Source organism: Salvelinus namaycush, chromosome 32 (assembly GCF_016432855.1).
Source record: "Salvelinus namaycush isolate Seneca chromosome 32, SaNama_1.0, whole genome shotgun sequence".
Taxonomy (NCBI): domain Eukaryota; kingdom Metazoa; phylum Chordata; class Actinopteri; order Salmoniformes; family Salmonidae; genus Salvelinus; species Salvelinus namaycush.
In genome coordinates, this window is record NC_052338.1 from 24939755 (window position 1) to 24956809 (window position 17055).

The window sequence follows — 17055 nt, forward strand, 5'->3', positions numbered from 1 at the left end:
GCACTGGAGATCTGGTGCTTCTCCTTGGCACCACTCTTCCAGGCTGAATGCCCACTTTAGCCCGGCACCTCCAGAGCGCAGGCACAGGTCGAACTGGGCTGTGGGGGAGCACTGGAGATCTGGTGCTTAACACTTGCACCGCTACTCTTGGCTGAATGCCCACTTTAGCCCGGCACGTGCGGAGCACAGGCACAGGATGCACTGAACTGTCACAGTGCGCAGGATACCCTGGGCCGAAACGGCGCACCGGAGACCAAGAGCGCTGAGCTGGCACAATCTCCCCTGGCTGGATGCCCACTCTAGTGTGGCACTCCCGGAGAGCTGGCTCCGAGCGCACCGGGCTGTGCACGCGCACTGGAGACACCGTGCGCTTCACTGCATAACACGGTGCCTGACCAGTACCACGCTCTTTGCCGTGAGCCCTGGGAGTTAGCTCCGCCAACCTCCCCGTGTGCCCCTCCCCCCAAAAAATTGGGGAGTGGCTTCTCGGGCTTCCGTCGATGACTTGCCTCCTCATATCGTCGCCGCTCCTCCTTCGCTGCCTTTATCTCCTCCCTTGGACGGCGATGTTCTCCAGCCTGCCTCCAGGGTCCTTTCCCGTCCAGGATCTCCTCCCATGTCCATGAGTCCCTTTCTCCACGCTGCTTGGTCCTTTGGTGGTGGGATGTTCTGTTACGCCCGTCGGAAGAAGTGGACCAAGGTGCCACGTGGTACGTGTTCATGATTCTTTATTTACTCAGAACACCAAACAAAACAACAAAAGAATAACGAATGTCACGTTCTGTAGGCTTCACAGAGCTAACAAAAAACAACATCCCACAAAACTAAGGTGGCAAAACAGGCTGCCTAAGTATGACTCCCAATCAGATACAACAATAGACAGCTGTCCCTGATTGAGAACCATACCCGGCCAAAACATAGAAATAAAGAACATAGAGTTTCCCACCCGAGTCACACCCTGACCGACCAAACATAGAGAATAAAAAGATCTCTACGGTCAGGGCGTGACACTAACTGCTGTTTTCAGATCTCTCCACATGTTGTCAATGGGATTTAGATCTGGACTCATTGCTGGTCACTTCAGAACAGTCCAGTGTTTTGTCTTGAACCATTCCTGGGTGCTTTTTGAAGTGTGTTTAGAGTCATTATCCTGCTGGAAGATCAATTACCTTTCGACGGAGACCCAGCTTTCTGACACTGAGTCCAACATTGCGCTCCAAAATGCCTTGGTATTCTCCTGATTTCATGATGCCATGCACACGTTCAAGGCATCCAGTGCCAGAGGTAGCAAAGCAACCCCAAAACATCACTGAACATCCTCCATGTTTGACTGTAGGGAAGGTGTTCTTTTATTTGAAGGCTTCCCTACCTTAGTCACAGCACAACTGATTTGCTCAAACACATTAAGAAGGAAAGAAATTCCACAAATAAACGATTTAACAAGGCACACTTGTTAATTGAAATGCATTCCAGGTGGATATCTCATGAAGCTGGTTGAGAAAATGCCAAGAGTATGCAAAGCTGTCATGAAGGCAAAGGGTGGCTACTTTGAAAATTCAAAAATATATTTTGATTGGTTTAACACTTTTTTGGTTACTACATGATTCCATATTTGTTATTTCATAGTTTTTATGTCTTCACTATTATTCTACAATGTAGAAAATAGTAAAAATAAAGAAAATCCCTGGAATGAGTAGGTCTGTCCAAACTTTTGATTGGTACTGTATATATGTTTGGTCACATTCCAGGGTTAATTCTAGGGTTTTTCTTTATTTTAACTATTTTCTACATTGTAGAATAATAGTGAAGACATCAAAACTATGAGTGCTGCATCAGATGACCTGGCCTCCACAATCGCCCGACCTCAACCCAATTGAGATGGTTTGGGATGCGTTGGACCACAGAGTGAAGGAAAAGCAGCTAACAAGTGCTTAGCATATGTGGGAACTCCTTCAAGACTGTTGGAAAAGCATTCCAGGTGAAGCTGGTTGAGAGAATGCCAAGAGTGTGCAAAGTTTCATCAAGGCAAAGGGTGGCTACTTTGAATAATCTAAAATCTCTATGAGCTTTGCACACCTGGATTGCACAATATTTGCACATTATTCATTTTAAAATTCAAGCTCTGTTAGGTTGGTTCTTGATCATTGCTAGACAGCCATTTTCAAATCTTGGCATAGATTTTCCAAGACGATTTAAGTCAAAACTTCAACTAGGCCACTCAAACATTACATTTCGTCTTGGTAAGCAACTCCAGTATATATTTGGTCTTGTGTTTTAGGTTATTGTCCTGCTGAAAGCTGAATTTGTCTCCCAGTGTCTGTTGAAAAGCAGACTGAACAAGGTTTTCCTCTAGGATTTTGCCTGTGCTTAGTTCTTTTCCGTTTCTTTTTATAAAAAGACCTCCCAAGTCCTTGCCGATGACAAGCATACCCATAACATGCTGCAGCCACCACCATGCTTGAAGATATGGTACTCAGTATTGTGTTGTTTTCGATTTGCCCCTAACATAATGCTTTGTGGTCAGGACATAAAGTTAATTTATTTTCCAAATTTTTTGCAGTTTTTACTTTAGTGCGTTATTGCAAACAAGATGCATGTTTTGGAATATTTTTATTCTGTACAGGATTGCCATAACAAAGGGGTTGAATACTTATTGACTCAAGACATTTCAGCTTTTCATTTATTTATTTATTTATTTTTTACCACTTTTTCTCCCCAATTTCGTGGTATCCAATTGGAAGTTAGTCTTGTCTCATCGCTGCAACTCCAGACTCGGGAGAGGCGACGGTCGAGAGCTGTGCGTCCTCCGAAACACAACCCAGCCAAGCCGCACTGCTTCTTGACACAACGCCCGCTTAACCTGGAAGCCAGCCGATCAGCTGTCCTGTCTCCCTGTAGCGCTGACTTAGGCGTCTCACAGTACGGACATTGCAATTTATTGCCCTGGCCACATCTGCAGTCCTCATGCCTCCTTGCAGCATGCCTAAGGCATGTTCACGCAGGTGAGCAGGGACCCTGGGCATCTTTCTTTTGGTGTTTTTCAGAGTCAGTAGAAAGGCCTCTTTAGTGTCCTAAGTTTTCAAAACTGTGACCTTAATTGCCTACCGTCTGTAAGCTGTTCGTGTCTTAACGGCCGTTCCACGGGTGCATGTTCATTAATTGTTTATGGTTCATTGAACAAGCATAGGAAACAGTGTTAAAAACCCTTTACAATTCAGATCTGTGAAGTTATTTAGATTTTTACGAATTATCTTTGAAAGACAGGGTCCTGAATAAGGGACGTTTCTTTTTTTGCTGAGTTTATATATAATGGTGTGTGTGTATAGACAGTATGGACACTATATGAATGGAAAAAGTGTGTACAGCAGTAGTTACATAGGATGAGCCATGACTAAAATACAGTATATACAGTTGAAGTCAGAAGTTTACATACACTTAGGTTGGAGTCATTAAAACTCGTTTTTCAACCACTCCACAAATTTCTTGTTAACAAACTATAGTTTTGGCAAGTCGGTTAGGACATCTACTTTGTGCATGACACAAGTCATTTTTCCAACAATTGTTTACAGACAGATTATTTCACTTATAATTCACTGTATCACAATTCCAGTGGGTCAGAAGTTTACATACACTAAGTTGACTGTGCCTTTAAACAGCTTGGAAAATTCCAGAAAATTATGTCATGGCTTTAGAAGCTTCTGATAGGCTAATTGACATCATTTGAGTCAGTTGGAGGTGTACCTGTGGATGTATTTCAAGGCCTACCTTCAAACTCAGTGCCTCTTTGCTTGACATCATGGGAAAATCAAAAGAAATCAGCCAGCAATTTCCAAACGCCTGAAGGTACCACGTTCATCTGTACAAACAATAGTACGCAAGTATAAACACCATGAGACCACGCAGCCATCATACCGCTCAGGAAGGAGACGCGTTCTGTCTCCTAGAGATTAACGTACTTTGGTGCGAAAAGTGCAAATCAATCCCAGAACAACAGCAAAGGACCTTGTGAAGATGCTGGAGGAAACAGGTACAAAAGTATCTATATCCACAGTAAAACGAGTCCTATATCGACATAACCTGAAAGGCCGCTCAGCAAAGAAGATGCCACTGCTCCAAAACCACCATTAAAAAAGCCACGGTTTGCAACTGCACATGGGGACAAAGATTGTCATTTTTGAAGAAATGTCCTCTGGTCTGATGAAACAAAAATAGAACTGTTTGGCCATAATTGTTATGTTTGGAGGACAAAGGGGGAGGCTTGCAAGCCAAAGAACACCATCCCAATCGTGAAGCACGTTAGTGGCAGCATCATGTTGTGGGGGTGCTTTGCTGCAGGAGGGACTGGTGCACTTCACAAGATAGATGGCATCATGAGGCAGGAAAATTATGTGGATATATTGAAGCAACATCTCAAGACATCAGTCAGGAAATTAAAGCTTGGTCGCAAATGGGTCTTCCAAATGGACAATGACCCCAAGCATACTTCCAAAGTTGTGGCAAAATGGCTTAAGGACAACAAAATCAAGGTATTGGAGTGGCCATCACAAAGTCCTGACCTCAATCTTCTAGAAAATTTGTGGGCAGAACTGAAAAAGGGTGTGCGAGCAAGGAGGCCTACAAACCTGACTCAGTTACACCAGCTCTGTCAGGAGGAATGGGCCAAAATTCACCAACTTTTTGTGGGAAGCTTGTGGAAGGCTACTTGAAACATTTGACCCAAGTTAAACAATTCAAAGGCAATGCTACCAAATACTAATTGAGTGTATATAAACTTCTGACCCACTGGGAATGTGAAGAAAGAAATAAAACCTGATATAAATAATTCTCTCTACTATTTTTCTGACATTTCACATTCTTAAAATAAAGTGGTGATCTTAACTGACCTAAGACAGGGAATTTTTACTAGGATTCACATTTTTACTGTGAAAAACTGAGTTTAAATGTATTTGTCTAAGGTGTAGGTAAACTTCTGACTTCAACTGTACATATAAAGTGGGTGAAACAGTATGTAAATAGTACTAAAGTGACCAGTGTCCAATGACTTTAGGGTGGTAGCCAGCTAGTACCTGTGACCAAAGTTCAAGGCAGGGTACTGGGTGGAGGCAGGCTAGTGGTGACTATTTAACATTCTGATGGCCTGGAATTTGATAAACAGCTTCTGTCTTTCAGTCCCAGCTTTGATGCACCTATACTGTCTCCTCTTTTTAGTGGGGTGAAGTGGCCGTGGCTGAGGTTATTGATGTTTTTTTTGGCTTCCTGTGACACCGGGTGCTGTAGTTGTCCTGAAGGGCAGGCAGTGTGCTCCCGATGATGCGTCGGGTAGACCTCACCATCCTCTGGAGAGCCCTGAGGTTGCGGGCGGTGCAGTTGCCGTACCAGGTGGTGCAGTTGCCGTACCAGGCGGTGATACAGCCCGGCAGGATGCTCTCAATAGTGCATCTGTATAAATTTGTGAGAGTTTTAGGGCCCAAGACTAATTTCTTCAGCCTCCTGATGTTGTTGCGCCTTCTTCACAACACTGTCTGTGTGAAGGGACCATTTCAGGTCGTCAGTGATGTGCACGCCGAGGACTTTTGTAACCTCTCCACTGCGGCCCCGTCAACGTGGATGGGGGCATGCTCTCGCTACTAGCTCCTGTAGTCCATGATCAGCTCCTTCGTTTAGTTGAGGAAGAGGTTATTTTCCTGGCACCACTTTGCCAAGCCTCTCGCCTCCTCCCTCTATGCTGTCTTGTCATTGTTGCAATCTTGATTAAGTTAGAGACGTGCAAGGCCACGCAGTCATGGGTGAACAGGGAGTACATGAGTGGGCTGAGCACGTACCCCTGTGGGGCCCCGTGTTGAGGATCAGTGTGGCGGAGGTGGTGTTGCCTACCTTCTCCACTTGGGTTCATCCCATCAGGAAGTCCAGGACTTGTGCAGGGAGGGCTTTAGACTCAGGGCCTTGAGCTTAGTGATGTGCTTGGAGTGCACTATGGTGTTAAACACTGATCTGTAGCTGATGACCAGCATTCTTACAAAGGTATTCCGCTTGTCCAGGTTGGATAGGGCAGTGTGCAGTGCAATGGAGATTGCGTTGTCCATGGATCTGTTGGGGGCGGTATGTGAATTGTAGTGGGTCTAGGGTGTTGGGTAAGGTGGAGGTTATATGGTCCTTAACTAGCCTCTCAAAGCACTTCATGATGACAGAAGTGAGTGCTACGGGGCGATAGTCATTTAGTTCAGTTACCTTCGCTTTCTTGTATAGGAACAATGGTGGACATCTTGAAGCAAGTGGAGACAACAGACTGGTATATGGGGAGATTGAATATGTCCGTAAACACTCCAGCCAGCTGGTCTGCACCTGCTCTGAGGACGTGACTTGGATTCTGTCTGGGCCGGCAACCTTGCAAGGGTTAACACGCTTAAATGACGTGCTCACGTCAGCCACAGAGAACGAGAACAGTCCTATTGAGCTGAGGGGGTCCGTGTTGGCAGCACGTTTTCCTCGAAGCGGAGAAGGTGTTTAGCTCATCCGGAAGTGAGGGATCGGTGTCTGCGACATGGGTCACAGAGGAGTTTATTCTACAGTCATAACAGCATGTTACACGTTCCTTTCAGTAGAACATGTTATTGGTGTGATCTGTGGTCATCTGGATATCAATGATGGAATTGTCTCCTGTTAAATTCCTGTTTAATAAATGTGCATGTTTAGTGTACCTGGCTCGCTCGAAGATTTGGGCTCTAATTGTGTGAGCACTGATCGCACTGCTCCTACAGTCAGAGCAAACAGCGGCTACCTTCCCTATATAGTGAACTACTTTTGACCAGGGCCCATTGGGCTCTGTTCAAAAGTAGTGCACTATATATGGAATAGGGTGCCTTTTGGGACACAGACGAGGCCTTTGGAGCGTGACAGCAGCCCGTGTCGTCCCAGACTGACAGGTCCTTTGATATGCTGATCATTTGCTTGTTCGTCTGGCTTTCTGCCGCAGGCGTTCACTTCCTCCCCTTCTCACATCGTGTCTCTCTCGCTCCGCTCCTGCTATTCTCCTGACCTCTGCAAACATCCTAGAGAACAGATACGTTTTGAGCTGGGATGTTTGCCTGAGAGCTCTAAAGAGTGATCTGAAAATGTCCACTGAGACGTCTTTCATATATATTCTAATAGCTGTGTGCAAGTAATAAAAATAAAAATATTCCATCCAAAGTGCCTTCATAAAATGGCATCTTTCCATCACATCATGGGACGGTTTCCTAGACAGAGATTCATCCTAGTCCAAAAAATCTATTTTAATGAAGAACCTCCATTGAGAATGCTTTCTAGACCAGGTCGAAGATAAATCTGTGTCTGGGAAACCAGCCCCATATGTGTAACCTAGGTTTCCTTCTCTCTCTACCTCCTATCCAGACATCCAAGGTCTTTCCACCTCTCCACTCTTCTGAATCCCCCTCTTTCTTCTCCTCTTAGGTGATGCAGGTGGTGAGGGATCAGATCATGCGAGCGCTGACACAGAAGCCTAATTCCCTGGACCAGTTGAAGAGTCGCCTGCAGAACCTGAGTTACACTGAGATTCTGAAGATACGCCAGTCTGAGAGGATGAACCAAGAAGACTTCCAGTCCCGCCCCATCCTGTGAGTCTACTGTGTGTGTGTGTGTGTGTGTGTGTGTGTGTGTGTGTGTGTGTGTGTGTGTGTGTGTGTGTGTGTGTGTGTGTGTGTGTGTGTGTGTGTGTGTGTGTGTGTGTGTGTGTGTGTGTGTGTGTGTGTGTGGATGGGAAAGGGGGATACCTCGTCAATTGTACAACTGAATACATCCCGGGTGGCACAGCGGTCTAAGGCACTTCATCTCAGTGCTAGAGGCATCACTACAGACCCTGGTTCGATTCCAGGCTGTATCACAACCAGCCGTGATTGGGAGTCCCAGAGGGCGGCGCACAATTGGCCCAGCGTCGTCCGGGGTAGGCCGTCATTGTAAATAAGAATTTGTTCTTAACCTGAGACGTTAGCGTCCCACCTCTTCAACACCCAGTGAAACTGCTGGGTGCCAAATTCAAATACAGAAATAGTCATTATAAAATTTCAGAAAACAAAACATATTTTACATAGGTTTAAAGATTAACTTCTTGTGAATCCAACCACGGTGTCAGATTTAAAAAATGCTTTACGGCGAAAGCATAACTTACGATTATTTGAGAACATAGCCCAGCAGACAAATCATTACAAACAGTAACCAGCCAAGTAGAAGAGTTACACAAGTCAGAAATAGAGATAAAATGAATCCCTTACCTTTGATGATCTTCATATGGTTGCACTCAGCAGACATTAATTTACTCAATAAATGTTCCTTTTGTTCGATAAAGTCTCTTTATATCCAAAAACCTCAGTTTTGTTTGCGCGTTTTCTTCAGTAATCCACAGGCTCAAACGCAGTCAAAACAGGCAGACAAAAACATCCAAATTGTATCTGTAAAGTTCATAGAAACATGTCAAACGATGTTTATATTCAATCCTCAGGTTGTTTTTAGCCTAAATAATTGATAATATTTCAACCGGACAATAACGTCGTCAATATGAAAGGTAAACAAGAAAGGCACTCTCTCGATCGCGCACATGAAAAAGCTCTGTGACACTTTAGGGTCCACTCATTGACTGCTCTTACTTCCTCATTTTTCAGAATACAAGCCTGAAACAATTTCTAAAGACTGTTGACATCCACTAGAAGGCATAGGAACTGCAATTTGAGTCCTAAGTCAATGGATACTGTAATGGCATTGAATAGAAAACTACAAAACCAACAAACTACAAAAACTTCCCGAATGGATTTGTCTCAGGTTTTCGCCTGCCAAATCAGTTCTGTTATACTCACAGACACTATTTTAACAGTTTTGGAAACTTTAGAGGGTATTCTATCCAAATGTACCAGTTATATGCATATCATATATTCTGGGCCCGAGAAGCAGGCAGTTTAATTTGGGCATGCTTTTCATCCAAAATTCCGAATGCTGCCCCCTACCCTAGAGAAGTTAACTGACTTGCCTAGTTAAATAAATACTGAAACTTGTCTTCCGCATTTAACCCAACCCCTCTGAATCAGAGAGGTGCGGGGGGGGCTGCCTTAATCAACGTCATCGGTGCCCGGTTAACTGCCTTTCTCAGGGGCAGAGCAACAGGTTTTTACCATGTCAGCTCGGGGATTCGATCCTACCCTCCAGGCTACCGTGCGTGATGGTCCACTCAATAGGAAAATATGGAACTGCTTGAGAAGGACGCAGCAATCAGTGATATCGCTATCTAGATGTTGTCACAATTCTTCATTAAAAGAAGACAAAAACATTGAGGCAGTGAGAGAGAAGAAAGGAAATAGCTGCTAATATTCATGACATGGATGTCCTCATGCCCCATCCTTTATCCAGTCCAAAAACAGACGAAAACAAAGGGAACAAGAGACAATATGACTGTGGAAGAAAGGAAACACGTTAGTTAATACTAATTTAATAAAACGTCCCTCCACCCTCGCTCATTTCCATCCTTTATCCATTTGTTCATATAATGTCGGCTATTGGCACAGCACACCTGAGTTCGGTTCCCCTCAGGGTTGAACATCTGCATTAAAATCGAATTTGTCTGCAAATGGTGTTCTGAGTGAATACTCCATTACGGTCTTATAGTGCATTAGACTAGAGAGAGTGTGTGTGTTCAGTTCTATTAAAGCACTCATTAACTGCTTATGGATAAAGTCATGGTAATGAAGAACATTGTTTGTCCTGTCACTATATTTTAAGGAATGGAGAATCTAGCTGCATTGAAAATCATTTCATACAGCCAGCTTGGTCTCTGAAGAACCGAACAGTGGCATTTATCGAGCTGATATTGATCATGTGAAAGGGTAATTGTTATTGGAGAAATGAGGGAGGGGAAATGGTTTTAGCTTTTAGACGGTAAGCGTCAGATGTTTGGGACGTGGGGTTGTTCAAACGTTAGGATTGCAATGTGCTGGAAAGAAAGACCAGTGTAACATTTACCTTCTGTAAGGGCACTCACTCATTAGACCAGCTTATATAAACAGGGTCTTAAAAATAATGAATATTACATTCATTAGTGCAGAGGAAACATTTATGAGAGAAGGTGTTCGGCTGCGTCTCATATGGTTCCATATTTCCTACATAGGGCCCTTGGTCAAAAGTAGTGCACTTAATGTACAGCTTTACCTAATGTAATCTACAATACAGTAACTGTATAGAAGGGGAGAAAAGTAATTTAGAATTCATTCTTGAATCCTCCATATCATTTTGGTTCAATATTTCACGCTTCAATAATGAAGTACGTTTCCATTTCTATTTGGATTCCACTCCCATCTCAGTGGGTCCTGCCACTCTACTCTATATTATCTACAATATTATCTACAGTATGTAGCCTTTGAAAGAGCTAATTTATGTGCTTTTCAGAGGTGAAGAGTGAATGAGATTGAGCTGCAATGAATCTGATTTATAAAATGTCAGTGCCAAACGTCTGAGACACAGACACGGCGACAGACAAAGACGATTTCACTGTGTGGAGTAACTGAATCCTTAGCGTCCCCTCCCAGTTATCAGAGTAGGGTGAAGTAGGGTGAAGTTGCCCCTAGATGCTGATCTTGGGTCAGTTTAGCATTTTCCTCACTAGGATTGGGGGAGAGGAAGCTGATCCTCGATCTGTACCTAGGGGAAACTTCAACCTTACATGTATGTCTACTCAACATCCAACTACAGATCAATGTAATGACTTAGTCCACTGATAATCAGAAAGCACAGAGCCAGTGGAAATAATTGCTAGGGAAAGGCACAGAGAAGCCTGACCTAATGAGAAAGAGAATCTGATTCGACAGTCAGCTCCACAGCAGCCCTCTGATAGGCTGTTTTTTCCACAGCAGCGTCCTGACTGGCTGGGAAGTTATGGGACTTTGTGGGCCCTGCGTGTTTCCCCAGTCAGAGGAGGTTTCATGTCTAATTCATGTTGGCTGGATGTTAGGAGCTGTGTTCAGAGCTTTCATATGCAGAGGAAGAGCACGCAGAGAAACCGACATGCTAGGCTAAATGACAGATCACTGCAGGGGGCTGTGCATCTCGCTCCGGGGGATTGGATGTGCATGCGTGTGTGTGTGTCTGCGTTTGTGTGTGTGTGTATCTACGTTTGTGTGTGTGTGTGTCTGCGTTTGTGTATGCGTGTTCCTCTTATGTTTTCCCACCTCACCATATGTGGTCCTAGCACTCATAATGCTTTGTGTGTGGACAGAGTCAGTTGTTTATGTTTCCAGTTTGAATAGTGCAGTTCTATTCTAATAGGTCGTCTGGTTAGTATGCCTAATTCCAGTTTGCCTCAGCCTGTGACTGAGACTGATTTTAGACCTGGGATACCAGGTGGGTGATTCCCCTCTAGTCAAGGACTGATTTAGACCTGGGACACCAGGTGGGTGATTCCCCTCTAGTCAAGGACTGATTTAGACCTGGGACACCAGGTGGGTGATTCCCCTCTAGTCAAGGACTGATTTAGACCTGGGACACCAGGTGGGTGATTCCCCTCTAATCAAGGACTGATTTAGACCTGGGACACCAGGTGGGTGATTCCCCTCTAGTCAAGGACTGATTTAGACCTGGGACACCAGGTGGGTGATTCCCCTCTAGTCAAGGACTGATTTAGACCTGGGACACCAGGTGGGTGATTCCCCTCTAGTCAAGGACTGATTTAGACCTGGGACACCAGGTGGGTGATTCCCCTCTAGTCAAGGACTGATTTAGACCTGGGACACCAGGTGGGTGATTCCCCTCTAATCAAGGACTGATTTAGACCTGGGACACCAGGTGGGTGATTCCCCTCTAGTCAAGGACTGATTTAGACCTGGGACACCAGGTGGGTGCAATTAATGATCAGATAGAACAGAAAACCAGCAGGCTCTGGTCCTCATAGGGTAAGAGTTGACTGACACTGCTCTAAATAGTGCACTATTTTGACCAGGGAATAGGGTGCCATTTGGGACAACACCCAGTGTGTGCTGTGCCAGTGAGTCTCTATCTCTCTCTCTTACTGACTGACTGGTCTCTGTTTTCTCTGTTACACTGACTGACTGGTCTCTGTGTTACACTGACTGGTCTCTGTTTTCTCTGTTACACTGACTGACTGACTTTTCTCTGTTACACTGACTGACTGGTCTCTGTGTTACACTGACTGACTGGTCTCTGTGTTACTGACTGACTGGTCTCTGTTTTCTCTGTTACACTGACTGACTGGTTCCTGTGATACTGACTGACTGGTCTCTGTGTTACTGACTCTGGTCTCTGTTTTCTCTGTTACACTGACTGACTGGTTCCTGTGATACTGACTGACTGGTCTCTGTGTTACACTGACTGACTGGTCTCTGTGTTACACTGACTGACTGGTCTCTGTGTTACTGACTGACTGGTCTTTGTTTTCTCTGTTACACTGACTGACTGGTTCCTGTGATACTGACTGACTGGTCTCTGTGTTACACTGACTGACTGGTCTCTGTGTTACTGACTGACTGGTTCCTGTGTTACTGACTGACTGGTCTCTGTGTTACTGACTGACTGGTCTCTGTGTTACTGACTGACTGGTCTCTGTGTTACTGAGTGAATGGTCTCTGTGTTACTGACTGACTGGTCTCTGTGTTACTGACTGACTGGTCTCTGTGTTACTGACTGACTGGTCTCTGTGTTACTGACTGACTGGTCTCTGTGTTACTGACTGACTGGTCTCTGTGTTACTGACTGACTGGTCTCTGTGTTACTGACTGACTGGTCTCTGTGTTACTGACTGACTGGTCTCTGTGTTACTGACTGACTGGTCTCTGTGTTACTGACTGACTGGTCTCTGTGTTACTGACTGACTGGTCTCTGTGTTACTGACTGACTGGTCTCTGTGTTACTGACTGACTGGTCTCTGTGTTACTGAGTGAATGGTCTCTGTGTTACTGACTGACTGGTCTCTGTGTTACTGACTGACTGGTCTCTGTGTTACTGACTGACTGGTCTCTGTGTTACTGACTGACTGGTCTCTGTGTTACTGACTGACTGGTCTCTGTGTTACTGACTGACTGGTCTCTGTGTTACTGACTGACTGGTCTCTGTGTTACTGACTGACTGGTCTCTGTGTTACTGACTGACTGGTCTCTGTGTTACTGACTGACTGGTCTCTGTGTTACTGACTGACTGGTCTCTGTGTTACTGACTGACTGGTCTCTGTGTTACTGACTGACTGGTCTCTGTGTTACTGACTGACTGGTCTCTGTGTTACTGACTGACTGGTCTCTGTGTTACTGACTGACTGGTCTCTGTGTTACTGACTGACTGGTCTCCGTGTTACACTGACTGACTGGTCTCTGTGTTACTGACTGACTGGTCTCTGTTTTCTCTGTTACACTGACTGACTGGTTCCTGTGATACTGACTGACTGGTCTCTGTGTTACTGACTCTGGTCTCTGTTTTTCTGTTACACTGACTGACTGGTTCCTGTGATACTGACTGACTGGTCTCTGTGTTACACTGACTGACTGGTCTCTGTGTTACACTGACTGACTGGTCTCTGTTACTGACTGACTGGTCTTTGTTTTCTCTGTTACACTGACTGACTGGTTCCTGTGATACTGACTGACTGGTTCCTGTGATACTGACTGACTGGTTCCTGTTACACTGACTGACTGGTTCCTGTTACACTGACTGACTGGTCTCTGTGTTACTGACTGACTGGTTCCTGTGATACTGACTGACTGGTCTCTGTGTTACTGACTGACTGGTCTCTGTGTTACTGACTGACTGGTCTCTGTGTTACTGACTGACTGGTCTCTGTGTTACTGACTGACTGGTCTCTGTGTTACTGACTGAATGGTCTCTGTGTTACTGACTGACTGGTCTCTGTGTTACTGACTGACTGGTCTCTGTGTTACTGACTGACTGGTCTCTGTGTTACTGACTGACTGGTCTCTGTGTTACTGACTGACTGGTCTCTGTGTTACTGACTGACTGGTCTCTGTGTTACTGACTGACTGGTCTCTGTGTTACTGACTGACTGGTATCTGTGTTACTGACTGACTGGTATCTGTGTTACTGACTGACTGGTCTCTGTGTTACTGACTGACTGGTCCCTGTGTTTCTGACTGACTGTTTCCTGTTCTCTCTGTGACTGACTGACTGTTTCTCTGTCTTGTCCGTAGGGAGCTGCGGGAGAAGATCCAGCCAGAGATCATGGAGCTGATCAAACAACAGAGGCTCAACCGTCTGTGTGACGGAACCTGCTTCAGGAAGATCAGCAGCCGCCGGAGGCAAGGTGGGGGTGACACACACACACATACACACACACACACACACACACACACACACACACACACACACACACACACACACACACACACACACACACACACACACACACACACACACACAAACGTGTGTGCCAAACCACACTTTAAGAACACCTTCCTAATATTGAATTGCGCAATCCATGTCTCAAAGCTTCATTTATCTGTCTCCCCCCTTTCATCTACACTGATTGAAGTGGATTTAATAAGTGACATCAATAAGAGATCATAGCTGTCACCTGGATTCACCTGGTCAGTCAATGTCGAGGAAAGAGTAGGTGTCCTTAATGTTTTGTGTAGTCAGTGTTTAACACAGTGTCAGGAATTTACTAAGACAGCCTACTGCTTCCAAAAGCAGCTAATATCTGAGCTGTGTGGCCCTTACCTTTTTGTCTGGAGTGGTTTCTGTCCCCAGCTCTACAGTTCCACTGAGCCTCATTGCTCTGAAGTGCATGAATCGATTTCACTAATGCAGGAACGGCCTAATTAAATTCCCGGCCGGGCTTCTGAAGCTCTTCCCCGGTCATCTCAGAGTTCTGGAATAGACATGAAGTTGGTTAGTGTGACTCTTCAGAACCTTTGGACCCAGATAGAACCAGTTCCTTCAGTGCTGCGGATGTATGGAATGTCTGAGGGAAATGTGGGGCGTTTTATCTGTTAGTGACTCCTCTTTTGTCTAGGCGTTTGTTGGCGTCGTGTGTCCCAGGTCCCATGACATTCTACATAGCTTTTATTAACAGTAACATGAAAATCCCTCCTCTCAGTAGAAGCTTAGTTTATGTCTGTGTTCCCAAATGGCAACCTATTCCCTATATAGTACACTACTTTTGACCAGCGCCCTATTGGTCCTGGTCAAAAGTAGTGCACTTTAAAGGGAATAGGGTTCCATTTGGGACACATATCTCCCTGTCCTTGATTTAACTGTGGCGGTGGAATGGAAGCCTGTTCATCCTTTCCCTGTAAATGACTGTGGAGCTGGAGGACAGATGAAGCGTTTACACTTCAGAGTGGAGTGTTTGGGGAGCATTGAGCCTAATATCCTTTTTCACACTGACTGACTGGCTGGCGCGTAGGCCTGGACACAGCAGGGAGAGAGGAGAGGAGAGGAGAGGAGAGGAGAGGAGAGGAGAGGAGAGGAGAGGAGAGGAGAGGAGAGGAGAGGAGAGGGGGAGGCCTTATCGGTTAGCATCGCTATAATGTGGTGCTTTTCACAGCCGGAGAGGATTAAATCTCCCCACCCGAGACCAGACTCCGTCTCTCTCTGTCCTCCTCCGTCTCTCCCTGTCCTCCTCCGTCTCTCTCCCTGTCCTCCTCCGTCTCTCTCCCTGTCCTCCTCCGTCTCTCTCCCTGTCCTCCTCCGTCTCTCTCCCTGTCCTCCTCCGTCTCTCTCCCTGTCCTCCTCCGTCTCTCTCCCTGTCCTCCTCCGTCTCTCTCCCTGTCCTCCTCCGTCTCTCTCCCTGTCCTCCTCCGTCTCTCTCTCTGTCCTCCTCCGTCTCTCTCCCTGTCCTCCTCCGTCTCTCTCCCTGTCCTCCTCCGTCTCTCTCCCGGTCCTCCTCCGTCTCTCTCCCTGTCCTCCTCCGTCTCTCTCTGTCCTCCTCCGTCTCTCTCTGTCCTCCTCCGTCTCTCTCTGTCCTCCTCCGTCTCTCTCCCTGTCCTCCTCCGTCTCTCTCCCTGTCCTCCTCCGTCTCTCTCTCTGTCCTCCTCCGTCTCTCTCCCTGTCCTCCTCCGTCTCTCTCCCTGTCCTCCTCCGTCTCTCTCCCTGTCCTCCTCCGTCTCTCTCCCTGTCCTCCTCCGTCTCTCCCTGTCCTCCTCCGTCTCTCCCTGTCCTCCTCCGTCTCTTCCTGTCCTCCTCCGTCTCTCCCTGTCCTCCTCCGTCTCTCTCCCTGTCCTCCTCCGTCTCTCTCCCTGTCCTCCTCCGTCTCTCTCCCTGTCCTCCTCCGTCTCTCTCCCTGTCCTCCTCCGTCTCTCTCTCTGTCCTCCTCCGTCTCTCTCCCTGTCCTCCTCCGTCTCTCTCTGTCCTCCTCTCTCTCTCTCTCTGTCCTCCTCCGTCTCTCTCCCTGTCCTCCTCCGTCTCTCTCCCTGTCCTCCTCCGTCTCTCTCCCTGTCCTCCCCCGTCTCTTCCTGTCCTCCTCCGTCTCTCCCTGTCCTCCTCCGTCTCTCTCCCTGTCCTCCTCCGTCTCTCTCCCTGTCCTCCTCCGTCTCTCTCCCTGTCCTCCTCCGTCTCTCTCCCTGTCCTCCTCCGTCTCTCTCCCTGTCCTCCTCCGTCTCTCTCCCTGTCCTCCTCCGCCTCTCTCCCTGTCCTCCTCCGTCTCTCTCCCTGTCCTCCTCCGTCTCTCTCCCTGTCCTCCTCCGTCTCTCTCCCTGTCCTCCTCCGTCTCTCTCCCTGTCCTCCTCCGTCTCTCCCCTACACAGACATAAACTGCTTCTGTCTCTCTCGCGCCCTCTTTCATGCACACACACACACACACACACACACACACACACACACACACACACACAGGTTATGTATTGTTGAGGTACCCTGGAAGCGCTGTCGTCCCAGCCCAGGGCCTGTGGGCTGTTGGCTGTCTGCCACCACACTGTAGTGAGCACAACTGAAGAATTAGTATAACTGCAGATCCACACCTCCACCTGGCACTTTCCAAGTGCTTCATTCCTAAAGGACTCCTCTCAAATCATATTTCCACATACAATATACGTATACAAATCGCTAAGTGTGAGGCCGGAA

General features: G+C 46.5%; 1 protein-coding gene across 2 annotated transcripts in view; it reads left to right on the top strand.

Moving 5' to 3' along the window:
* Positions 1-17055, top strand: part of elmo1 (engulfment and cell motility 1 (ced-12 homolog, C. elegans)) — a 216818-nt gene that overhangs the window by 182678 nt on the left and 17085 nt on the right. For both annotated transcript variants that reach the window (XM_038972332.1, XM_038972331.1), the window contains exons 17-18: positions 7450-7613; positions 14184-14296. In XM_038972332.1, the coding sequence (XP_038828260.1) occupies positions 7450-7613; positions 14184-14296 (277 nt within the window). The remainder of the gene's footprint in view (positions 1-7449; positions 7614-14183; positions 14297-17055) is intronic.